This window comes from Hibiscus syriacus, unplaced genomic scaffold, assembly GCF_006381635.1.
Source record: "Hibiscus syriacus cultivar Baekdansim isolate YM2019G1 unplaced genomic scaffold, ASM638163v2 tig00000775_pilon, whole genome shotgun sequence".
Taxonomy (NCBI): Eukaryota; Viridiplantae; Streptophyta; class Magnoliopsida; order Malvales; family Malvaceae; genus Hibiscus; species Hibiscus syriacus.
The window spans coordinates 15,466-42,531 of record NW_024061824.1 but is presented as its reverse complement, the minus strand read 5'-3'; the positions used below and the strand labels follow the sequence as shown (position 1 = coordinate 42,531).

Here is a 27,066-nt window from a genome sequence, read left to right as displayed (position 1 = left end):
TCTGTCCTGGACGCTGATCCTCGAGTCTTTTCTTGACTACGATCTCTAATTGGAGTCTGTACTATAGTCTGCGAACGCACAGGAGTCTGGGTAGCAGTCTGCTCAAACGAAGCTAGCTGAGGACAATCCCTCCGAAAATGACCACTAGATCCACACTGATAGCAAAGACCCATCTTCTTACGACACTCTCCTGTGTGTTGTTTACCACAAAACTCACAGAGGAACCCATGATAATACGACGAGGAACCGCCTCGACTGCCAACTAACGGTGAGGATGCTGCTGGCCTGAAACGTGTATTGCTTCTCTGAGGGGCTGAAGTACGAGTCCTCTTCCCGGACTATGATGATGACTCCATCGGGCCTGAAAATTTCTTAGTTCCTGATCAACACGCTCTCTACCAGAAGCTAAAACCTCTACCTCTTCAGCATCTTTGGCTCTTTCCACCAGCACATCAAATATTTTCATCCTGATGGGTTACAACTTGCTACGCAGCTCGTATCTGAGTACAAGGGCAAATTTACGACATCGATCTCTCTCAGTAGGTACCATACTGAATCCATACTTCAGCAACTTCAAGAACTCGATCTCATACTCAGAAACAGTCATGTCTCTCTGAACCAAGTCTTGAAACTGTTGTCGTCTCTGAGCTAAGTATCGCACTCCCAGAAAACGACTCCGAAAGCGATCCTTAAAGAAATTCCAGGTCAAACGATCGGTAGGAACACTACTGGTCACTGACTCCCACCAAGTGTAGGCATTACCATCTAACATTGCTACAGCACCCAGATATCTCTTAGTGGAGTCCAAACCCAACTGATCCATGCGTCTCTCTGTATCCTGGAGCCAATCCTCAGCTTCAGTAGGAGCTCCACCAATCTATCCCCCAAAAGTTCTAACTCTATTGGCAATCAACGTCTGTGAAATAGGAACCTCAGATACAACACCAGTAGCTCTAACTGCTCCCTGTATTAACTGCAGAAACTGTCTACTAAAATTCTCATCCAATGCAACTCCAGTAGACTCTGACTCAATATCGGTCGCTCCTATGATCGGTGTAGTCATGCCAATACCATCGGTAGGTGGCATATTCGTTGGGGTCGTAGAAATAGGATCACCTATCGGAGGTGGGGGATCTACTCGTATCTCATCAATCGGATCTGCAAATCTAGCCACTCGACCTCGTCCACGGCTAGTTCAACGACCACGTCTAGCACTCATTTTGGTAGATCTCGAGATTACTACAGAAGATAAACTTAAGGTTAGATAAGCACTTGGAGTCTCGAACATAGTTAAAATCTTAATAACTTTGTGACATTGCCTTAGTAACTCGTTTTGTAAAATATTTCAAAACCGTATTTTCAATGTGGACTCATACACAGTCCGAGGGTTAAAAACCAAAAGCTCTGATACCAATAAATGTAACCCCCTAGACCTGGCCTATGCGTTTCGACTAAGTCTAGTGGATCACATTATGATTATTAAAGATATTTTCTGAAACTGTTATTTCATCAATATAAAATCATATTATAAATAACATGAAATTATAAACAATTATACTATCAAAATCCAACTCGTAAATATAGTACCAATAAGTAATAAATTAATTTAAAACATGTCTTCAAATTCAAAATCACACTAAACCAAACAGTAATAGCAAAAGAGTCATCATTATAAAATCCGATATTTTAAAATAAGGTCCATGTCACCAAAATAAAATCAACTTGCAAAATAAAAACATTACAATCTGATTTACTTCAAGAGATATGTTGATCCTCCAAGTGCTCGAACCGAGGTATCTAACCAACAGTATCTGAAAGGGGGAAACATTTTCGAAAGGTGAGCTAGGCTCAGTGTGTCCCAACATTTCCATAAAATCACAATAGGTACAAATCATAGTCCAGTAAATCTCACAAATTCATAAAAGAGTTTAACTTTTGAAAATCATAGTTTAAACCCTTTTCTGGTACACCATCAGTAGTTCCCAAAATTATTTTCCATATAGCTTACTTTATGCACATAGCAAAAAGAAAGTCGACTTAAGGATAGGCTATGAAGCTTGTATCCTTAAGCCAAAGTCAATAAGTCCATATAGCTTACCCTAAGCACACAGCAAAGGAAAGCCGACCTAATGAAACATCTTGGGGCCCTCAAGAGTCACATTAGGCCCATTTAGCTTGATCAGAGCTATTCCATCGTAATTCAATTGCACCGTGACATAAATTCCATAAATCCAAAAACATGGTAATCATATACCATTTCAAAACAAAAATTAGATCGCATCCATATACCATAAATTGTCACATTAAATTGGTGCATCCATAAAACAATAACCAATGAATTCGGTGTACCACATATTAAAACCAATAAAATAGTTCAGTAATAAGTAGGGAACACACCTCGACAATAGGTTCAAATAGCAAATCTACTGATTGCTGGTTTCACCACGCTCTGCTACAGTTTTCGAACCTATTTTACAATAACACTATATTACTTATGAGTAATATAAATAGATCTCTAAAATCATAAAATTTACGGGTCTTACGGGTGAATACTGGCACACGTGGTTTAACTGATCTAGAAGAGCTGAGTCGAGCTGTCGAATGATCCGGAGAGTCTCTTGTACCTTCAAACAATAATAATTTATCAGTCCCAAATCCTATTTAATTGTTCAAAGCTAAACTTCTTAAGTATATAAGCATTTTTCGGGTTTGACTATCAATTTGGGGTATTTCGAGTCTGAATTTGGCCAAACGGATTGCGGAATCGGAATCAGGGCGTCGAAAAACATAAAGTATGACTTTCCGAAAATTCAAATTCTTGGTCAAAGTCAAAGTTAACCACTTTGACCGTCGATTTGGAGGCCTTCGGGTTCGAATTTGACGAAACGGACTTCGGGACGTCGAAAACTATCAGAATAGGTATACTCGAAAATATTAACGGTCGTTTAATGCTCGGTCAAAGCCATTTTAAGTTTTGGTCAAAGAAGTCAACGGTCGGGTCGGGTCGAGTCAACGGTCGAGTCAACGGTCGGGTCGGTCGGGTTGGTCGGGTCGGGTCGGGTCAGACCGGTCAAACTGGTCCAGACCAGTCAAAACGGTTCGAACCGGTCGAAACGGTTTCCAGCAGCGTCCACTCTCCCTGCGGCGGCGCGTGAGGCCTCCTCGGGGCCCTAAAAATCCCGGAAAAATTTCTAAAAATTATTTTGAGCGATTTCGAGATACTTACAACGATCAGTTCAAATTTTTGAACGGCGGAGAGCTCGATTTCAACTCGGCCGAATCTTTGACTGCTCCACCTCCTCACGCGCCGCCGTCGACGGCGAACAAGGTTGACACCGGCGGACTCGAAACGACTCAAGGAACACGATGGTGCAGGAGGTGTCGTAAACGGAGCAACGATCGGTGGTGAATTTAAGATTTTCCCGGCGGTGAATTTAAGATTTTCTCGGCGATAGAGCTAAAAAAAACGTCGATACTTTGACTGAAAATTCCCGTTGTTTGACCGCGTTTCGCTTCAATTAAATTGAAGGGTTTGTTCCTCGCTTGATGATGAACACAACGGTGGTTTCAAAACGACGATTGAAATTCGGACGGCGTCTGGATCTGGGTCGAAAACGGACGTAGGGGAAAGGAAATTTGGGGTGGTGGTTTTCTGTTTTGAATCAGAAAACCACCCACGCATATAACATATATAACCAAAATTCACCTAATTTTATTAGGTAAATTCAGGACTTAGTCCCTGAATTTTTTTTAACTCTAACACAAACTTCAAATTTTAAAATCTTTCAATTTAGTCCTCAATTTTCGCCAATTTTTATAATTAACCTCAAATTTTAATTAAATATTATTTTTGTAAAACAATTCGGGTTGTTACAGATGTTATATAACATTTTTGGTAAATTTATAAAATCTTTTTATAGATTTTTTGAAAATTTATTTAAAAGTTTAAATAAAATAAATATATATGTATTGATATTTTAATTTAGTTTTAAGATGTAATTTGGTATTCAAATAATTTTTCTTTCAAGTATATGTGGTTGGTTTAACGAGTTTTCTTCAGAACATCATGAATTTAATTTCGGATCTTGAGTTCGTGGCGCGCCACCTAAAACTGACCCTTCTTTAATTAAAGTAAGTAATAAAACAAACAGCTTCATCAATCATTTGGTTTCCGTTATTATCATTTTGGATCCGAGACAGATTCCCTGCGATCTCACGGATTGAATTTTCAATTAATCAAGAACAAAAACAGCAATGGCGACCTTTCTGAAGCTTGAAGATTCACCTATGTTTCAGAAGCAGGTAACTCCACATCTTAACTATTCTACATTTGTGCTTCCAGATTATTATCTTTTCTCTCGATTCCTTAGCCAATGATGCCTGTAAAGCTTTTTTCTTCTTTTTTGAATCGAATTGTGATACAAGGCTTACTTTTTTTATTTAAATATAAGTTTTATTTTTCATTTTGTTTTTGCTGAATACTGAAGAATCAAAATTCGCTTGAATCTTATTTCCGGAAAATGTGCATTGGTTGAAGTTATGGCTTATTTTTATATTTCCATGTTCTTTGGGTTTATATTCATGTTTGTTTAATTGATTAAAAAAATATGATTCTAATATTTTTGTTGATTGAACAGATATGTTCTTTAGAGCTCATGGCTGACGATTTGAAATATCGCTGTCAAATACTATACAAAGGCAGCAAAAAGTTTCTGTATGTATATTTCTATTTCTAAATTCACTAATTATTTTTTACACATGCTGTAAATGCTTGGATTCAGTTTTTTTTCTTTCAATAATGACTTATTGAGGCCAAGTTTTCTGACTGCAAGCTTTTGTTAAAATATGAAATTTTATTCTTTGTTAGTTAGTACCGAGTATATTATTACTTCCCTCAGAACTGACATCATATTCTCAGTATGTTGTATTATCCGTGCTCATTAGCTTTGTAACAAGATATTGGATTCAAATCTTGATCTCTAATGCAAATGTATCTTTTTTGCTTTGGACTCTGAACTTATGATCTTGAATTTGTCCTCTCTCCCCTAGTATTACATAACTCCAGCTGCAATCATGCATACAATATGATCAAGTTAATTTCCCGATATCCAATAAAACAAGGCAGAGAACAAGTGCTCTAGTTACTGAATCAAGTTGTAAAATACAAAAAGAATTATTGAAGATCTGTCTTCCTCTTTATCTCTCTGTCCCTCTCTTTCTTTCCATACATTCATGCTTATTTATTTTGCTCCATCTCTACTGCTTTTGCAGGACAGCCCTTGTAGAAGCACATAATGGAGAAAATAGCTTTGCTGATTCTTTAGAAGCATTTGGTAGTGGGAAGGATGATCCTGATAGTTTATCCGTAGGAGATTTCCAAGGTGTCATCTTATTCAAACTTATTTTAACTACCAAACCCGTCTTACTAGTTAATGTTTTCAATTTTGATTAGGTTTGAAGTTTTGGTTCTACTGTTGCAACTTGCAAGTTTTTTCAATTACTGGAGATGAAACAGACAACATATGTGCATTGAACACTGTGCACTTATTTGTTTCGTACTCTTGTTTTTTGTTGGCTGCGTCTCATCCAGTAATTGAGTTGTCTTGGTGAAAGAGAATAGGAGATTATCATGTTGCTCCGTTAGCTTACTCATTAGGGGTAACATTTTCCTTTCCTTTTCTCCATCTAACATTTTGCTTGGGCCCAAAAATTGTAACCTACGTTTTATTTTTTTAAATGAGAATTTTTATCAGGTCATACTCCACTTGCTTACTTGTTAGGTGAGGTTGAGGTTTTTCTTTTTTCTTTTTTTTAAAGGAAATTGAGAATTTCAATTGATTTTTCCTCGTGATCTATTCCTTTATGTGAAGCCTCTGTACATGTCCCAATCATTGTCTTGCCCCGCTGTTGCATCATACACAAATTCACTAAATAAAAAAATATAATGCAAAGTGAAAAAGCAGAAGATTACAAATCTGATTTCAAAAATAGGAGAGCTCCTTGTGTTGTTGAGATAGAACAACCAAGCTGAAAATTTGAAGATTTTAAAGCATTTTTATGCTTCCTTTTTGTAGGGCCAATCATGTCCAAGTTCATCGAAACTTTTCGTGAGCTGGCTAGCTATAAAGAGTTGCTTCGTTCACAAGTGAGTGTTAATTTACCATTTATAGAAAGCAATTATTTCTTATGCAATTGAATAACACAGGGATAAGTAGCTTTTTTCTTATTCATGTTATAAATGTATCCGTTTTGTTACTAGCAACACTTTACTAAATGGTAATTTGAATATAAGCCCATAGGAGACCTAATACTTAGTAGTTGACAACCCTTGGTGTTGTCAACGTCACATGAGATTAGGAAGGAAGAACAAAATGAAAAACCTAGGCTTTGATATCATATTAAGTGTCCAACCTAAATCCAATTGGTAAAAGGGGAGGGCCCAACTTTAATATAAGACCTTGGAAACCTAAGACTTAACAGATGTAGGATAAAACCGCTTAACACTTATTGGTGCTTTATTTATTTTTACATCTCTATGGATGGATATGCATGACTATATTTTTTAAGTTATCTGAAGTAATTAACCTTGCATGAACAATTTGTTAATCGGATAATTTTGGTATCAGATTATAATCACCTTACCTGTACTCCCAAAATGAGTTTGAAAGACATGATCAGAAGATGAGCTTCTAGATGGTAGATATCACGTATTTTTATAACTAGTATTTGTAAAAGACATAGCATGTGTATTTAAGGTATGAACTCCTTTAAACAGATTTTAATAAGGAAATAAGCAGCCATAGAATGAAACCAAGGACCTTTGCAATTTGTCTTTTAAAATTGATGCAGGTGCACCTTTACGAACAGTCTCACAACATTAGATTTTCTTCTGAAAAAGATTTACGAGATCAGGTTGTAGCTTTACCCAAACCAGTATTTAACATATTAGTTTCTACGTAGGCAATTATAAATTCTTCATTTGCAATTAGATGTTTTTATCTCAAACATGGTTAGTTACCTTGCTCTTTAATGTAATGCATTAGTAGACATTGAACATATTTGTTGCACATGAAAGCTAACAATCTCGAGGTTATCTGCTGCTTAACTTCAGATAAACAAAATTGTCTTAAAAAACTTCTTATATGTGAGAGTATATATAAACATTACCCTCTTAGCCTGCTTCATGCCCTAGAGAATTGGAACTTATATTTTGCATATTTTATTTTGGATATTCAATTTTCTTTTTGAGATTTGAATATCAATTATAGGTGGATCATGTGTTAATTGATCGACTGATGCACTTTATGACTGTTGATGTGCAAGATGCAAAGGTAAATATAATTTAGCAGCTATCTTTAAATTTTGTTTTCTAAAACTGGTTATTTTAACATCAGTTTATTGAAATTGTTACCAACTAGCCCACTTTCCAGCTCTCTCTCTCTCTCTCTCGAAATGTTTAATTGAAATTAACTGATTGATGAACACAATCACTCCTTATTGAGATTTTTCTATGAAACTTTGTTGTGTGCTACTGAGCAGGGGGAAAAAGAAAAAGGAACTTGTTTATGTGCTTGCAATAGGGGGTTTTATGATTGCCACACTTATAATAAAAATGAGTAGTCTATCTGGAATCTGAAACTCAGAATGTTTAGAAGACGTAGGGCCCACAAATGAGTACAAACCAAACGTGGAGCCATATCATTTTCCTTTTTGAATGGGACATATTGCAGTTTTTTCTTATCTGAGTCATGGACATTACAAAGTCCTTTAGGAGAGATTGTCTATTGCCCGCTTAAGAACTCATCGTGGATGAACATTTTAACTCTACGTGTTGGTAACTGTGGAAGTTAAATAATTGCAAGATAGGATAAGATGTCTTCATAAAATATAATAAGTTCTGATGGTGGGAGCATGTGTGGTGGGTGTGCGAGGTGGTTAATAAATCAGGCGAGAAAATATAACAATAAAATTCATTATCAAAGAGCTCAACGTTTTTAGTTCTATTTTATTTTTTTGCTAATTAAATCAGAGTTAAATGTTAAACTTCATCCCTTCCTAATTTGTCTCACTGTTTTTGTCCTCTGTATGCTGCAGGAGTCTCGTCGACGGTTTGACAAAGCTATAACTGCATATGATCAGGTATTAAAGACTATGTAAACTTCCTTTCTGACATGAAGATAACTATTGGGTTTGTATCTTAATAACGTTTGGAATATTCTTCATTGTTTCTCTCCTTTTTGCATGTGAGGTCGTCAGGAGTAAAATTTTGAATTATTCAATCATTAGGTAAAAGCATACTATCCTTATATGTAATACCACTGAGAATTATTCTGAATCAAGAGCTGTCCAATAGAAATGAGTAGCAGAGAATTCAAATCAGAAAGTTGATGACATGTCCTGAAACCTGAATATTTCTTGCCGAAAACATATTAAGTGGAAAACATTGATGAAGACGTCCCAGTTCTTAAGTTGTTCTCCAATGGATCTAATACAAGTGCTGATATTTGATATTTCTAAATAGATACAGATGGTTATCCCTTGTATAAGTTTTAAATATCTGCTGCATTTCCTATCATTCTATGAAAAGTCACAATCAAGCATTTTGCATGCCATTATATTCCTTGATTCCTGTAAAATATAATGTCCTCTCTTAATGTTCTTTACTGCCAGGCACGTGAAAGGTTCGTTTCTTTGAAGAAGAACACACCAGAAGATATTGTTGCTGAGCTAGAAGAGGTATTCTCTTTCCTTATGTAATTATTGACTTCTCGCATGTTTCTAAGAAGGCTGGAAAATGGTATTCTTATACTATTCTCTGTATGTTTCTCTAGTTTTCTCATTGTTCTGCTATATGGAATCCGGTTCACTAGTTAGAAAAAAAAAATTAACTGTTTCAAAACCATAAAAAAGAAACAAAAATACCTGTTCCATGGACCATGGAACTACGGATCTGATATCAAATTAGCTAGTACTCATTGGACTCCTCGTCGTTTTTTAACTACACATCCTGATCTGTTGTTCCTTTTTCTTGAAAACTTATGTAGTGTGTGTGGCTTGTCAATAGGCTAAGAAAACATCATATTACCTTATAATCACCTCAGATTATTTAAAAAATAAATTGTGGTTTACTTACCTTTATCTGAAGAGAGTATCTTTCCAGTTACATGGATGGGACGTTTACATAATCTAGTTTTTTCTGCTTAGATATATGTTACGCCTGTGTGTTTCGGATTGATAATTCAGCTCGTCAGAAGAGACTTAGATCTCTTATGTTACTGATAGAAATTCTGTTTACCTTTCATTATTCTATTCGTCCCTTTAAAATCAGATTACAATAACTAAATAAAGTCCTACAAAAATACAACTTCTATTCTAAGAATCTTAAAATAATTAACTTCTCCTGAGAATAATAAAACAACTTCTACTAAGTCCTATCTAACTTCTCCCAAGAAAAAAAAGGCTTAATTAAAAAATATATGTCCAAATTATAATTTATACCTCTTATTTACTTTGGGAACCTAAACGTTTTCCAACGTTACTATTTTAAGTGTCTGGTTGTTTAAAAGATTCGTCAACCATTTAAAACATGACATGTGTTGCATTTATATTCTTTTGAAAATTTTATTTAAAAAAAAAATTATTATTATTATTAAAAAAACTCAAAATTTTCTAAAATCTCAAAAAAAAAAAAACCCAAAATTCCTAAAGTCTCTAATTCTAAACCACTCAATACCGTCGCCGGCTATCGCCACCATCACCGAACGACTATCCGCCCATCGTCGTCCACCAAGTAACCAGTCACCGCCCTTATTGTCACCCCAATACCTACTCCCTTGGAGCAACCAAAGTTAAAATCCCACCCAATTGTCGAACATTAGAACTTCCCATGCAGATTCAATGTTCCTCCAATTGTCGAACATTCATGGTTGGGTTTAAAAATTTTAGTTTTTTTATTATATATTAGTAAAATTTGAGTTTTTTTAAAGAACAATAATTTTAAGTTTTTGTAAATAAAAAAAATTATAAACACGTCATGTGTCTTGTTTTGAGTGATTGATAGATTTTTTAATGGTTACCGTGCACTTAAAATTGTAACTTTAGAAAACATAATAAGACATTGACTAAAAGAAACTCTAGACACTTACTCAACAACCAAGAAAAAAAACAGTAGACGCCTAAAGTTAACTAAAGATATAATTTGGACAGTTATTTTTTAATTCAGCCAAGAAAAAAAATTCTTTTATCAACCATAAGAGTCCTATGTCCATACAATATCCTTTATTTTGTTTCTAGTATCTACTGCTCATTATTGATCTGCAATCGACAAAGTATTTAGTGGCAGAACTTGAACATTGTTTCTTATTCGCAAAAGTAAGTAATCATTTGCTTCAAGAATTGAGAATGTAACTAACTAATCAGTTCCTTATATTTGTTCAATTACATTATGGAAGAGGAGGGTTTCCAATAGATGATGGAGTTGAAGATTAAGGAGGTGAAGAAGGTTAAAAGCAGAGAAAATGAATTTATGCTAAAAGAATTGAAAAAATCAATTAAATGTTGGTCCTCTAACAATCATCTGAAGCTGTCGAATTTGATTGCGAGGCTGGAAAATTCAATTTCTGAAATGGAGAAAGCAGTACAATAGGGGTCTACTCAGGTGTCGATGGAATCAATTGCGAAAGCCAAGAAGTGTAAAGTAAAAAATGGAAGCACATGGGGTCAAGAATGGAGGCGCATGGGGGCACCGAATTCCACCGAATTCGGTGCAATTAATTCTCCTAATTTTTTATATTTTTTGGAAATGGGTTAATTACTTTTTTAGCCATTGCACATTTTAGGGCATTCACAAGATTAGTCCTTAATCTTCAACTATAAATACCCTAGTCCATTTAGTTTCAAAATCATCCCAAAATCTTCCAGTTTTCTCTCAAGTGTGTTTTGTAAACACCTGTAAATTTTCTCTTTAATAAAAGATCTGCAGCAGTCCGAAGACGTAAGCACAATTAACTAAACTCCGTTATCAATTTTTCGGGTATTATTTTTGCGCTTTTATTTCGTATTCTCACTAATCTGGCTAAAGAGAAATTACTTGTTACTTGTTTATTTCCCAACAACTGATATCAGAGCTTTTGGTTGTGAATTTTGTCAATTTTTTGAGAGGTTACTATTCATTACTATTCACGTGAATAGTGAATTTCGTGAATACTGAAATTTTGTCGGCGATACGAATTTGTCGACGGAGGTGTTCTAATACATGGTGGTTTGCAAGAATTGTCAGAAACAATCCAAACAAATTCAGATTCGAGTGGGAGCGATGGCTGCAGACGAAGGAGGTGAAAATTGAAAAGTTCGATGGTGCGGACTTTGGCTTTTGGAATATGCAGATTGAAGATTTTTTGTACCAGAAAAATCTATATCAACCCCTCTCAGGAAAGCAACCAGAGGCATGAAGAATGAAGACTATGCTCTTCTCGACAGACAAGCCATCAGAGTTATCCGACTGATGTTATCCCGCAATGTTGCTTTCAACATAGAAAAGGAAAAGACCACGGCAGGTCTTATGGCGGCTCTCTCCAGTATGTATGAGAAGCCATCGGCCTCAAACAAAGTTCATTTGATGAGGCGATTATTCAATTTGCGGATGACGGAAGGGGCATCGGTGGCACAACACCTAAATGAACTTAACACAATCACAACCCAGTTGAGTTCAGTGGAAATTGATTTCGATGATGAAGTTCGAGCTTTAATTCTCTTATCATCTCTATCAGATAGTTGGAATGCTACTGTTACAGCAGTCAGCAGCTCGTCGGGAAATAGTAAATTGAAATTCGACGATGTTCGGGATCTGGTATTGAGTGAAGAAATTCGACGGAGAGAATCGGATGAAGCATCAACCTCCTCAGCCTTGCACACGGAGTCCAGAGAGAGAACTTCAGAAAGAAATTCAAATCGTGGCAGATCCAAATCCAGAACGGGAAAGAAAGATTTTACCTGTTATAACTGCGGCAAAAAGGGTCACTTTAAAAGAGATTGCCGAGCACCGAAGAAAAATACCGACGCACAAGAATCAACCAATGTGACAGAGGAGACAGTGATGACATGATTCTAAGCGTCAACAGTCTAATTGAATCATGGATCTTGGATTCATAGACATCTTTCCACTCAACCCCATGCCAAGAAATCATGGAGAACTATGTCAGTGGTGATTTTGGGAAGGTTCATCTAGCTGATGATGAAACATTGAAGATCGTCGGAAAAGGAGACATCCGACTAAAGCTGCCAAACCAGACCACCTGGAAGCTGACAGGAGTGAGACATATTCATGGCCTCAAAAGAAATCTGATTTCTGTAGGACAGCTTAATGGAGAAGGTTATAGTACAACCTTTTCAAGCTGTGAATGGAAGATTACTAAAAGAGCACTCGTCATTGCTCGTGGTAAGAAGACTGGTACTCTCTATGTAACCTCAAATTTAGAGAACATTATTGCAGCCGCAGATGCTGATGAAAAATCAAACCTATGGAACCAAAGGCTTGGTCATATGAGCGAGAAAGGGATGAAGACACTTTTGTCAAAAGGGAAGCTGCCGGATCTAAAGAATGTAAATGTCGGACTATGTGAAGATTGCATCTTTGGCAAACAAAAGAAAGTCAGTTTTGCAAAGATTGGCAAGACACCCAAGGCAGAAAAACTAGAGTTGGTTTATACTGATGTATGGGGACCATCTCCAGTTCCATCTCTTGCAGGCTCATTATATTATGTCAACTTCATCGATGATTCTACGAGGAAGGTGTGTGTTTATTTTCTGAAGAAGAAATCAGAAGTCTTTGATACCTTCAGAAAATGGAAGGCCATGGTGGAAAATGAGACTGATTTGAAAGTCAAGCGGTTGAGGTCTGATAATGGAGGAGAGTACAAAAATAGAAGATTCAGAGATTTCTGCGCAAACAATGGGATCAAGATGGAGACAACAGTTCCCATGACACCACAGCAGAATGACGTAGCAGAGAGCATGAACAGAACTCTGAATGAACGTGCCAGAAGCATGAGGATACATGCCGGATTGCCCAAATTTCTATGGACTGAAGCTATCAACACTGCAGCTTACCTGATCAACCGTGGGCCCTCAGTTCCTTTGGATGACAGAATATCAGAGGAAGTTTGGAGCAAGAAAGAAATAAACCTTTCACACTTAAGAGTGTTTGGTTGTATTTCTTATGTACACATAGACTATGCTGAAAGAAGTAAACTTGATGCTAATTCCAACAAATGTGCCTTTGTTGGTTATGGCGGTGATGAGTTCGGTTACCGATTTTGGGATTATGAAAATCGGAAGATCATCAGAAACAGAGATGTTATTTTCAATGAGAATGTGATGTACAAAGACAGGGCAACCATAGAATCAAGTAGCTTCAATACCGAAGCTGAAACAAAGGAATTTACTGAGTTCGAGGAGATTTCTAGAAATGATGTTCAAATCATTCCTGAAGCAGTTCAAGAAGAACCAGGCACACCAGAACTGAGACGTTCCTCTAGAATTCCTAAACCAACCCAGCGATATTCTCCTTCTTTGCACTACTTGTTGCTGACTGACAATGGTGAACCAGAGTGCTATGATGAAGCTATGCAAGTGGAGGATTCAGTCAAGTGAGAGTCTTCCATGAAAGATGAGATGGACTCTCTTATGTCAAATCAGACATGTGAATTAGCTGAATTACCACCAGGTAAGAAAGCGCTCCATAACAAGTGGATCTATAGGATCAAAGAAGAGCATGATGGGAGCAAACGCTACAAAGTAAGATTGGTTGTCAAAGGTTTTTAGCAAAAGGAAGGTATTGACTACAATGAAATTTTCTCTCCAGTTGTAAAACTGTCTACAATCAGACTGGTGTTGAAAATTATAGCTGCAGAAAATTTATATCTTGAGTAGTTAGATGTAAAGACAACTTTCCTTCATGGTGATTTGGAGGAAGAAATCTATATGAAGCAGCCAGAAGACTTCATAGAGGCAGGCAAGAAAAACCTGGTATGTAGGTTGAAGAAGAGTTTGTATGGTTTAAAATAAGCTCCTAGACAATGGTACAAGAAGTTTGATAGTTTCATGAGTAGTAGTGGGTTTACCAGATGTTAAGCAGATCATTGTTGCTACATTAAGAGGTTCGACAACAACTTCATTATTTTATTATTATATGTTGATGACATGCTCGTTGCAGGCTCAGACATGCAAGAGATTATACACTTGAAGCAAGAATTGTCGAAGCAGTTTGCTATGAAGGATCTGGGCGCTGTAAAGTAGATTCTTGGAATGAGGATAAAGAGAGGCACAAAGTCAGGGACTTTGATGTTATCACAAGCTGAGTACATCAACAAAGTACTCTCCAGGTTCAACATGCAAGATGCTAAACCAGTAAGTACACCTTTAGGTGTTCATTTTAGACTCATCAAAGAACAGTCACCAAAGACGGAGGAAGAACGTGCACACATGGTGAAGGTGCCGTAAGCCTCAGCAATTGGAAGTCTAATGTATGCCATGGTTTGTACCAGACCAGATATTGCTCATGCAGTGGGAGCTGCTAGCAGGTACATGAATAATCCGGGCAAGGTACACTGGGAAGCAGTGAAATGGATCCTCAGATATCTGCGGGGTACTACAAACAAAGCACTTTGTTTCAAAGGTGGAGATACGATACTGACAGGCTATGTAGATGTTGACTTAGTCGGAAATGTTGACATAAGGAGCACTACAGGGTATGTCTATACTCTAGGAGGTACTGCAGTGAGTTGGGTTTCTCAACTACAGAAGATAGTTGCTCTCTCCACAACTGAAGCAGAATATGTCGCTGTTACGGAAGCCAGCAAGGAGATGGTTTGGCTCCAAAGTTTCTTGGAAGAGTTAGGCAAGAAACAAGAAAACAGTGTCTTGTATTGCGACAGTCAAAGTGCTATTCATCTAGCAAAGAATCCTTCTTTTCATTCCAGGACGAAGCACATACAATTGAGATATCATTTTATCCGGTCTCTTCTAGAAGATGGGATTTTGAAGCTTGAAAAGATTAGTGGATCTCAAAATCCAGCAGACATGTTGACAAAGACGGTGACTACAGACAAACTGAAGTTGTGTTCAACTTCAGTTGGAATGCTAGAATAACAAGACCAGAAAAGCTGCTACATTGATCGAGGTGTGAAGACAGATTAAAATCAGTCTTCAAGTGGGAGATTGTAAAGTAAAAAATGGAAGCACATGGGGTCAAGAATGGAGGCGCATGGGGGCACCGAATTCGGTGCAATTAATTCTCCCAATTTTTTATATTTTTTGGAAATGAGTTAATTACTTTTTTAGCCACTGCAAATTTTAGGATATTTATAAGATTAGTCCTTAAGATTCAACTATAAATACCCTAGCCCATTTAGCTTCAAAATCATCCCAAAATCTTCCAGTTCTCTCTCAAGTGTGTTTTGTAAACATCTGTAAATTTTCTCTTTAGTAAAAGATCTGCAACAGTCCGGAGACGTAAGCACAATTGGCTGAACTCCGTTATCAATTTTTCGGGTATTAATTTTCCACTTTTATTTCGTGTTCTCACTAATGTGGCTAAAGGAAAATTACTTGTTGTTTATTTCCCAACAAGAAGGAGTTGTGGTCAATGTACAAAAAATAGGAACATATTTGGTTTCAAAAATCTCGAGCGAAATGGATTCAAGATGGAGATCGGAATTCTCGGTATTTCCATCAGTGCGCATCAAATAGGGGAAGAATAAATGGCCTGAAGAAATTGGAAGTGAATGGCAAGGTTGTTTCTAATCCAAATGAGATAAAAACTTATGTCAGTGGGTTTTTCAAGAAAAACTACAATTTGAAGCCAACTTTGGATGTATTGAATTTTGATTTGTCTTTCAAGTACTTATCAGAGAATCAATGCTCACTGGTGGAAAGGAAGTTTTCAGAGGAGGAAGGTTGGGAGGCTTTTAATTCGTCATATAGCAATAAGGCGTCGGGTCTGGATGGATCGAACATGGGGTTTTTCAAAAAATTTGGCCTTCGCTTAAGGAAGATATCTTGAAGTTCTTTGAGGATTTTTACTCGGGTAAGAAACTGCAAAAAGGTGTGAATCATACGTTATTACTCTGATTCCAAAGAAGTCAAATCCGGTTGGAATAGAAGATTATAGACCAATTAGCTTGGTGGGGGGATTGTATAAGATTTTGTTGAAAGTGCTTTCATTGAGGCTAAGATTGTGCTTAGATTCGCTGATTGGTCTTTCACAGTTCACGTAGACAGATATGCGATTTCTCTTTTATCGCAAATGAAGCCATCCACTATTGGAGGAGAAAAGGTAGGAGAGGTATCGCTTTCAAAGTGAATTTTAAGAAAGCTTATGATTTAGTTGATTGGGATGTCTTAATGAAGATTATGGAGCACATGGGTTTCAGACAGAAATGGCGTTCTTGGATCTTCGAGTGTATTTCCTCTTCTACTATTTCTGTCATGGTCAATGACTCTCCGACAGAAAGTTTTAACGTATCGAGGGGTTTATGTCAAGGTTGCAGTCTATTGCCTATGTTATTTAACTTACTTGGAGAGTTGCTTAATCTAATGTTGTCTAATGCGGTGGAGTTGGGTTTGTTTAATGGCTTTCAGATTGGTTGTGACAGTAATTCGTTTCTATTATCTCATCTGCAATTCGCTGATGATTTAATTATTTTTTGTGGAGCAAATGAAGGTCAATTGAAGAATGTTAAGAGGATTTTAGTTGTTTTTGAGATGTGCACAAGCTTGAAGTTAAATCTTTCGAAAAGCAAAATTTTTTGGGGTCAATTTGAAGACATCGACTGTTAATGACTGAGCAATATCTATTGGGTGTAGAGCAGATGTTTTTCTGACGGAGTATCTCGGGCTCCCTCTTGGATTCTAGAGGAATTTGATAGTTTTATGGTAGCTGATTATTAATAGCTTTTATCAGAAATTAGCTGGTTGGAAAGCTTCAACACTTTCACTCGCTGGAAGGGTTGTGACTGTGAAACCTGTCCTCTCGACACTTCCAATATACTATATGTCTTTGTTTAAAATGCCTTCTCAAGTTGCTAGATGTTTGAATTCAGTTATGGCAAATTTTTTATGGGTAGTACTTCACAGAAGAATAGAGTTCATTGGGTTAATTGGTCGCAAGTTTGCAAACAAAAAGAGTTTGGAGGGTTGGGGATCAATGACTTAAAGCTTATGAATAAAGCTCTTCTAGGTAAGTGGGTTTGAAATTTGGAAGTGAGAAAGATACCTGGTGGAAAAATATGGTCTGCTCTAAGTATGAATTGGATAAAAGGGAGATAAGGCTGAGAAGTAGTTTGTCCGCCCAATCTTCTTGTCTTTGGAAGGGAGTTTTTAATAATTTGTGGTTAAATGATATGTTTAGCATAGGGTTTCGTAACCTTTTGGTGTTGCAAGTAGGGAAAGGAAATTCTATTCATTTTTGGCAAGATGTATGGATCGAAAACCTTCATATGAGATTGAGATTTCCTAGGCTTTTTGCTTTATCGATTAACAAAGATGGGGTTATAGCAGAATTTGGGTCGCTTAATTATGGAAGATGGGTGTGGGATATTCGGATGAGAAAGAATTTGTTGGAATGGGATATGGATATTTGGGTTGAATTGCTTTCGTTATTGGACAAAGTGAGTGTGGGAGTAGGTGATGATGACTGCTGTGTGTGGAGAGGGAATGGTGAAGGAATCTACTCGGTAAAATCGGGCATTAAAGCAGTGTCAAGCTCATCGGTTCTGAATTCGCTTTGGTCGGAGTTTGTTTGGGTTGGTTTGGCTCATCCTAAAGTTGAAATTTTCCTATGGAAGATTTTTCACCAGAAGATGGCAGTTAAGTCAGCCTTGATTAGGAGGGGTGTTAGCGGAATCGATGATCCCCTTTGTCTATTTTGTGGTTCGGATGTTGAATCGGTTACTCATCTTTTCTTTTCTTTCAGAATTGTTTGGGGAGTGTGGATGAGATTCCTAAGGATGTGGAATGTTTGTTCAGGTTTGTCAAATTGTCCTAATGAGTTCATTTTCGTGTGGGCTGATTTAGTTTCGAATTTTGAGATTTGAAAATTTATTCCAGGAGCAGTTATGTGGTTTATCAGGTTATGTAGGAATAATTCAGTTTTTGAAAATGGAAGGTTGGATCTAACCTATGTGTTTTTTGGTTAGATATAGGGTTGTTGCTTGGTTTTTGGCGAAGAAGTCCGGTTTTCTAATTGCTCTTGATCTTCTGGTAGGTGATCTTACACTGACAGATGTGCACAAGGGCAAGTTGAAGAATTTTTCAGCTTTCACAGGTTGGTGTCCTCCCCCGTTAGGCTGGTTTAAAGTTAATGTGGATGGGGCAGTGGGCTGTGATTGGAGGTGCAGTGGTATCAGTGGGTTACTGAGGGATTCAGAAGCCAAGAAGCTGGAGTTTTTCTCGGTTGCGTCAGGACCTAGTCCACCGGTTCTGGTAGAACTAAAAGTTATTCAAGCAGAGTTGCAATTGTTTTTAGCCTCGAAGTGGAAAGTTAAGAGGCGTCTTATTTTGGAGTCTGATTCTATGGTTGCTGTGAATTGAATTAAATTCCCAGAGTTATGCCCTACTGTGTTTAGCAGTCTGATTAAAGAATTAGCAAAGTGTGTGCTGGATTCAAATATGCTGCTAAGGTTTGTGAAGCGAAGCAGTAATTGGGAAGCTGATGCTTTAGCTAAGAAAGGAAATGGGTAAAGGTTGCTCTGGTTGTATACTGTTTGCAGAAGTTTGTTTAGAGTATTTGTTTTCTTTCCTACTTTAGGTGTACGTTTCTATGAAAGGTTTTAATATAGGGGGATGTTCTTAGGTTGTACTCTATGTTTTTATTAATAAAATTTGGGCACTCTTTTCCTCCTTCCAATGCCCGTTAAGATACCTTGTAGCTTAACGGTTATGAAGGGGTTTTTTAACGAGGCCTCTTCTTATATAAAAAAAAAAATCAGTTCCTTATATTAAAGATGGAACTTTGGCTTGGTGTTTTGCTGATGAATGCATCATTTGTTCAGATTATACCATATTATTGTTCACATCTCATATGTTTTCTTGATACCTTCCAGCTTCTAACTTGTCTGTAGGGTGCAGTTGTCTTATTTGTTAAAAAAAATACCTGGCTTATAGGTGACTATGGATTTTGTTTTTGACAGGATCTACAAAATTCAAAATCTACTTTTGAGAGAAGCCGCTTCAATTTAGTATGTTTGCTGTAGCTGCAAATCCCTATTTATTTATATTAAGATTAAGTTTCCATATTATTTCATGCTTCATTTGGTGACTTCTCGTTGTGGTTTAAGGAAAACAGGTAAGTGTGCTAATGAATATTGAAGCAAAAAAGAAGTACGAGTTTCTGGAATCTATAAGTGCAATTATGGATAGTCATCTTAAATATTTTAAGCTGGTTTGTATTTCCTTTTATGATGTATTTCTTTTTTTTTTCATTAGGTGATATATTTGACATGTCTTATGTAGACTGAATATGATTGGTTTATTTTCTTTATAGGGGTATGAATTATTGAAGCAGTTAGAACCATTTATTCACCAGGTAATATTTTGAACTTCTTTTCTCTTTTTGTATATATAGAAAAAGTGAATGAGAGGGAGTTAGAAAGGTGTTGACTGTTGACTACTACTGTCCGATTAACTATTTAGTGAAGGTTGATCCACCCCATGATGTTAAAAACAAGTTATTGGCATGTAGCTAGTGGAATCAATAATTTCTAGAAACTTCTTCATCGGAGAAGTTATTATTGCAAATTATTGACCCTATGATCTCAGTGTTGGCAATTAAAAAAGAATTTTGATCAGCGAAAATAATCCATGCAATTATAGGAGTATTGTGTCTTCAATTAGATTCTTTAGTATAAATATTATTTGCATATCTCTTTCTTTTATCTTTTTCTTTTATCTAGCATCTAGCATATTATTAATTGTAAATGTTTTCAATTACAAAGGAATAATAGATAGAGGCACATTCAAGAGATATTCTTGTGTTTTTTTTTGGAGTTTCCATGTCGAATATTATTTTTTGGTCATGCCAATGCACATGAATATATCATACCATAGAACAATCTAGTTGCATAGCTCATCCTTTGAAATTTTTTAATAAGAAATCAATCTCCTGATTGCAAAATGATAAATGCATCCATATTCTGGGTTATATAAATGCACAGGTTAAATGTATATCTCTGTTAAACCTTGACATTGACAGCAGATTGTGTGCACACTTATCATTTTAAAATGGTGACTTTGGGGTCCCATGTCGTTACATTGTCTGTCCATTGTATTAAGTTTAACTTGATCTGATTTGGTTGGTTTGTTAATGTGATTTCCATTGAAGACAAATTTGATTTCTTTTATAATAGGTATATACATATGCTCAGCAGGAAAAAGAATTAGCAAAAGCTGAGCAGTGTAGTCTTGAGAAACGTATTCAAGAATACAGGACCCAAGCTGAGATTGATACTCTAAAAGCTTCAAGTAACATAGGGTCTTCAACGAGTTCTGGTGGCATTTTTGTTATGGGCATAAATTCAGACAAAAACATAGAAGCAATCATGCAGTCCTCAATAAACGGGGAGGTGAGTGAGTGATCTTCACACACACTCACACACATATATATTGATTGTTTGGCTGTTATTTTTAGCCATTGTGTTTATTCCATCAAAGGTATTGCCGGGGGAGATGATAAAGTCATTCGTTTTACAGGTCCAGACAATCAAACAAGGATATTTGTTGAAACGATCTTCAAGTTTGAGGGGAGATTGGAAGAGGAGGTTCTTTGTGCTTGATAGTCAAGGAACACTGTACTATTATAGGAATAAGGGTATCAAACCAACGGTATGTAGTATTTCTTTACAACCGTGCTTGATTGTTTAAGTTTAATCATATAGGTTGAAACATAGTGTTTGCTAATTATGATTATGAATGATGGGGCATATAACTGTAAATATATTTTAGTCTTGATGCTTGCTAGTTTTTGGTTTTGACATATTTGAGGGTGTGCGACAGAGATAGTTAAGTGTTTGTCTGTTGTATTTCCAGAGTTTTCTCCATCAGTATGCTGGTGCAGTTGACCATAATAGCGGTGTATTTGCTAAATTTCGTTCAATATATAAGACATCATCTAATGAAAATCTGGGATGTCGTACCGTTGATCTTCGTACTTCAACAATAAAAATGGATGCGGAAGATACAGACTTACGGCTCTGCTTTAGGATCATATCTCCTCTTAAAACTTACACATTGCAGGTGATATTGACTAGTCATTGGATTTTTTTGCTTCACTTTTGCTGAACTTGTCAACTATATGGTACTGCTACGTCTCAATATCTTACATTTGGCTGACTATGTATAGTATGATAGGGAGTTAGTTTGGTGTTCTTACTGTTACCCGTTGGAATTTTGCTTGTGACTACAATACTATTAATATCTTATGAAACCTTAATTTAGTTATTTAAAATTGACTAAAGTTTAAACTCCTGATTTTATGATTAATAAAGATAGATGACGGTATATTAGGCACTTAGCAAGATTCTGGTACCTTGCTTGCTTTTGCAAGGTGTTTACGAGTTTATAATATATCATTTCATATCTAGACTAAAATTACAAAGATAAAGAGATAAAATAAGAAACTAAACTGCCTAAAAATAATTTATTTAATCTCCAAACTTTAGGAGCAAGATATTTTCATGACGTACTCGAGAAAAGGAAAGATTATACATGGTATTTTCCACGCCCCCTCTAGCTGGTGAATTAGTATCATTCATTCTCAGCTTTTTGATAATTCCATAGAAAGTGGTACTGTCAGACCTGTTTGTAAAGACGTGCTAGTTGCCCCTTGGAAGTAATATGTAGAGTACAAATTAGCCCACTTTCTAGCTTTTCCTTGACAAATTAGTTCCCTCAATACACTTAATTAGTTCATGTTACACTAGGTTATGTGGTATACTAATAGCTGCTTTATTGTCACAGTATAACTTCAATAGTCCATTTCGTTTGATCTTCAAATCTGCCAATATAATCTTCAATCATAATAACTTACAAATACCTTGTGTCATTGCTCTAAATTAAGCTTATACACTTGATCTAACCACAACATTATGTTTCTTATTCTATCATGTTACTAAGTTGCCTCCAAGAAACATATTGTAACTTGAAATGGACCTTCTATCTATAGGAGAACTAAGCATGTGACATTCTCTTGTACAAACGTGAATTATTACAGTTATATTTGTATTAAATAATAGAATGTATTCAAACAAAGGGAAATATTTTCGCACTGTCTAAATTAAGCTAGACTATAATGTTTTCTTCACCATGATTGTGCTGATACTTTTGTCATTGGTTTGGGCAGGCTGAAAATGTGGGGGATAGAATGGACTGGGTTAATAAAATAACTGCAGTTATTACATCTCTTTTGAACAATCAATGCCTGCAGCAGGTTCTTTTTTTTCCCTAGGTTTGCGATGTTGAAATATCAATTGTCATTAAATTGCTACTGATAGTGTGATTTGTTTTTCTGTTGTGGCTTCATCCTGGAAAAAAAAGCATGTGGAGAATAATGACTATGCTCGCAGAACTTCTAATGTTTTGTTACCTTATAACCAAGGTACTTCAGATGATCAAATAGGCAACAGAGCAGAACCTGTTTCTGCAGTCCTCCGAGAAATTCCCGGAAATTATTTTTGTGCAGAGTGCAATTCGCATGAACCCGATTGGGCATCTCTTAATCTTGGCATATTATTATGCATCGAATGCTCTGGTGCTCACCGCAATCTCGGTGTACACATTTCAAAGGTGCAATATATTCTTCAGAAAAGAGACAGAGACCTTATTGGTCTTTCCCCTTGGTTATAGGGTTATAGTTAGTACTTTATATTTGGTCTTCAACCTGTTTAAGGTTGAAATTTGAGACTATTAGGTTGCAGCAAAGGTTTCTCCTTGCTATTGTTGTTATTTTACATTTTACACTTTCCACCTCAATTTTCATGAAACTGCATTACATATTGTAAATCATGTCTTAGTTATTAGTAGCTGTACAGTTGGTGCACCCAGGTAACAGTTCCTCCATTTCAGATTAAATCTATTAGTTTGTTGAATTGCATTCAACATTATTGTCTCTTAAAGTATTTAGTTCCCTTCATTTCAAACACTTGGGTGTTGCACCAGTCTGTTGGGAAAGTCCGTTTACAACACAAACCAGCTTTAATGCCATATGATTTATATTCGGACGATACATTTAGTTCCCGTTCATTTCTTTGTGGGTGCAGCAGCAAGCTGTTGGATTAATATGTTGTACAGTTTCATACCAGCTATTATACTTACATACGACTTTGCTGCCATTGACTTACAAGTAGTTTTGCCTGTGAAAATATGGTGTACTAGTGTTGAATGGAAGTTTGCTTGTAGTGAAATAAGAAAATTTAAGTCAAAAGAAAAATTATAGGGAGGAAACTGATAGAAAGAAATTGATATCATGATCTTTCCTTCATTTTAAGAGTCTTCAATAAAATAATACTCTCTTCTGTTGCAGGTGAGATCTTTGACATTAGATGTCAAAGTGTGGGAACCTTCTGTTGTGGAACTGTTTCGTACTCTGGGCAATTCTTATTGTAACTCTATATGGGAAGGTTCACTCCTTCAGAATAAGAGGTAAGATATCCACAGGGGGGAAATAATGTGCGTGTGTGTGTGTAGTGGTAGTAACTGCTCTGTTAATTTGTGATGTCATTTCTGTGCACTAAACTGTAATTCTTGATTTCTCATAAGCATATATGGTGCCTATAGAAGATCAGGTAAGGAAGACACAAAAATTAATATTCTTTATTAATATTAAAATTATGCTAAATATGAATTTGTATGATTGAGGCTTTGTCTGTATCTACTTATTTCTCTCGGAAATGAAATTTGTACTTTGCCTTTTGTATGTTTATGTGATATTTCAAAATCATATCTAAATAGTTCAAATTAGGTTAATGTAATGTCTTAATTAGGAGGACATATACCAATAACCAATCCTCTAAACTTGGTGGTCTTTTTGTGTTCAGAGCTTAAACTCTTTTTCTTTTTTTTACATTAAAAGGGTTAAAAAATCATAGGTTTTTCTTTATAAAAAGAAAGAATTCATATAAAAATCATGTTAAGGTCTAATTACAAACGTAATATCAATATCGATCAACCAGGTCATCATCTACTGAGAGAAATAATGGTTTTAAGAAAGAAAAAAACTGCCTGACTTGTTTTAAATTTGTTAGCAGAATTTCCAGTAACAGCTTCATGATCTCTAAATATGTGTTTAATTGATGCTAACTCTGATATTCTAAAATGTAATTTAGAGAAGTAGGGAATATTAAATGAAAGAGATTTCCTCAGTTCTTTGTTTAAGCTTCTTTAAAACAACCATTTCTTCAGTCTAAAAATCCATTGAAGGTTTTAAGCAGAAGGATGTTGTTTGATCACTAAATTTAATTCTTTTGCTTTATCTTCAAAAGGATGAACTTTAAGTGGGAGAGAGTTGTCTTTTTTTTTTGGGCTAAAATATGGTTTGGTAATAATGGAAATATTTTGTTTATCTTTCCTTTTTTATGAGAGTGTTTTTTTCCTCCTTTTCTTAAGAAAAAAAGTTGAAAGCCTCGTCCTGTTTTGTTTTTATTTATGTCTATATTAAAAAATATGTGCCTATAATGTCAGTTGGATAAAAGTTATTGAAGCATTTCTTCGTGTCCTATTCTTTCCCTTATTACCTGTGCCATATTTTCCGAAGCATACTGTTTTTATTTGACATGTTAGAATGATAATCAGCAAGTTCTAAAAGATGAATTTGAAAGCAGTTGTGGAGTTGAACTGATGATTATAAGTGGTTGAGCTGATGGCTTAATTTTGTATCTGGTAGCTAGCACTATAATAATTGCTCTCTTTCCTGTTCTATACAATTTCTTTGCAGTGTGGATGAATCAAATCCTATTAGCACATCAATAACAAAACCTTGTCCCAAAGACCCAATTTCGGATAAAGAGAAATATATTAACGCTAAGGTACATAGTTGAATTTTTTCTCTTAATGATCATACCTAAGTTTCACATTTCATCATCCATGCACTTCTTTCCCATTCTTCCTTGCATTGTGCCATGGGGCAGTTGGCTGGTTTTTACATTAAGAAGGAAACATCTTTCTGCATTGTCATTGTTGCCCCCTGTTATATTATTAATCTTCTAATATCTTTTGTCATTCTCTGAATTGATCTCGAGATTGTTTACCTTCTTGTGCGAGAAGGGAGTAAATCACTCCAGAAAATGATGTGTTGTTCTTGATATTGAAGATTGTGTTTCCTGTTGGTTTCATTTTCTTTATGCCCAAAGGTGCACACATGCAAACCTGTCCCATTTTGATAATTGTCATTCCTCATGATTGCAAAATGTCTTGATGTTAGTCTTTCATCTCTTACCATGCTGTGTTTAGAAATGCTGCGATTTCCAATAAGAAGCCTAACATTATTCCTCTCTTAACCAGTACGTAAGCAAATTGCTAATCATCAGAGATCCAGAGCAATATGGAGTGTCTACAAACCACATAAACATCTGGCAAGCAGTTAAGGCTGATAATTTACGAGAAGTATATCGTCTAATTGCATTTTCAGACACCAATATTGTAAATTCCACCTTTGATGATGTCTTCAGCGTGGAGTGGTATCACCATGCTGATGCTCACGACCAAAAAATTGATAGCTACACTGAGCAGAGTATACAGAATGATCCATCGGCCTGTCAGAGAATCAAGAATTCAAATGACCCTACTTATTGTCTACAAGGTTGTTCACTGTTGCATCTGGCATGCCAAAATGGCAATCCTGTGTTGGTTGAGTTGTTGATGCTATCTGGTGCCGATATAAATATGCGCGATTTCCATGGCAGGACTCCTTTACACCATTGCATTGCTACAGGCCATTACACTTTGGCAAAGCATATACTGAAAAGGTAGGTTGCATATTTTGCGTGCTTATCCGTAAGAAATCTAGTACTTCATGAAAATAGATGACACCGTCTAAGCATGTCTTAAGACTAAATGATAGAGTACCAATTTTAGCACTCCGGATCGGGTTTTGCAGAGGTCTATTATTAGGGTGGTCCTCCCGACCCAGTTTACTCCATTCACGACATCAGAATTCAAACCCCTGACCTTGTTTAAAGAATCTAGTGTCTCCCACTACACCAATTGGTCGTCGGTACTACACCAAATTATTTGATAAACCTTATTTCGTACCCTCAAAATATTGCATGATGTATGATTACTCTGCTTATATAGTGCTTGATAAAAAGATTGCTGAAATGAAAAGAAACGGATTCCCTTTCAAAACTTAATGCAATGTTTTACTTGTTAGTCTCATACTCTCACCTCTGTTAGATAAATGATATTAATTAGTCGATGAGTTGCAGAGGTGCACGGGCTTCAATTAGAGATGGTGGGGGATTTAGTGCATTAGATAGGGCTATGGAGATGGGGGAAATTACAGATGAGGGGCTACTTGTTTTGCTTGATGAAAGCCATTGAAGAAAACTGCTTATGAAGCTTGCTTCTCTCCCATGATTATGATTCTCACTTGTGTTGGCAGTTGTTGCCTATTTGCATAATCTTCTGATTTATCAACATTTCCAATTGGTTCTCCTGCATTAACTCGATCGATTCTTGAAAGAGTGTTGGAAACTTCCCTTTTGTTCTTTACAATGTTACATGATATGCTCTGTTGATTGTACGGTCAGTTTTTATTTTTTATTTTTCAAGCTTTGTATGCTATTGCTAACCAATTCATTAGTTAAGGTTAATGTATTTACTAAATCGAAATTTGAAACCCAAATGCGTATTATTTTTCACAATTCATGTTTTCTTAATCAAATCACCTAAAAACACAATATATGTATATTTCTGATACGTGGCAGGTGATATATTCCTGATATATCTTCTCTATTGAAAACAAAATAATAATAGAGCACGTTTTAAAAAATATACCTTTATTGATTAGATTCTTCCTTG

At 36.1% G+C, this 27,066-nt stretch overlaps 1 protein-coding gene across 4 annotated transcripts; it reads left to right on the top strand.

Moving 5' to 3' along the window:
• The first annotated feature begins 4,124 nt into the window (after positions 1-4,124).
• Positions 4,125-26,754, top strand: LOC120218403 (ADP-ribosylation factor GTPase-activating protein AGD2-like). 4 transcript variants are annotated; one of them, XM_039215346.1, is made up of 19 exons: positions 4,125-4,302; positions 4,638-4,714; positions 5,272-5,381; positions 6,075-6,145; positions 7,269-7,331; positions 8,095-8,139; positions 8,671-8,736; positions 19,188-19,235; positions 19,343-19,438; positions 19,541-19,582; positions 20,403-20,618; positions 20,746-20,877; positions 21,082-21,288; positions 22,394-22,480; positions 22,588-22,836; positions 23,573-23,691; positions 24,983-25,073; positions 25,549-26,012; positions 26,472-26,754. In XM_039215346.1, exons 1-19 carry the CDS (start codon positions 4,255-4,257, stop codon positions 26,584-26,586), a joined length of 2,346 nt encoding a protein of 781 aa, XP_039071277.1. In that variant the 5' UTR covers positions 4,125-4,254; the 3' UTR covers positions 26,587-26,754. The 4 variants fall into 4 exon arrangements, with proteins under 4 accessions (XP_039071277.1, XP_039071282.1, XP_039071286.1 ...); XM_039215361.1 differs by having other exon boundaries at positions 4,262-4,302; positions 5,277-5,381; XM_039215351.1 differs by lacking the exon at positions 22,394-22,480.
• The last annotated feature ends 312 nt before the right edge of the window (positions 26,755-27,066 follow it).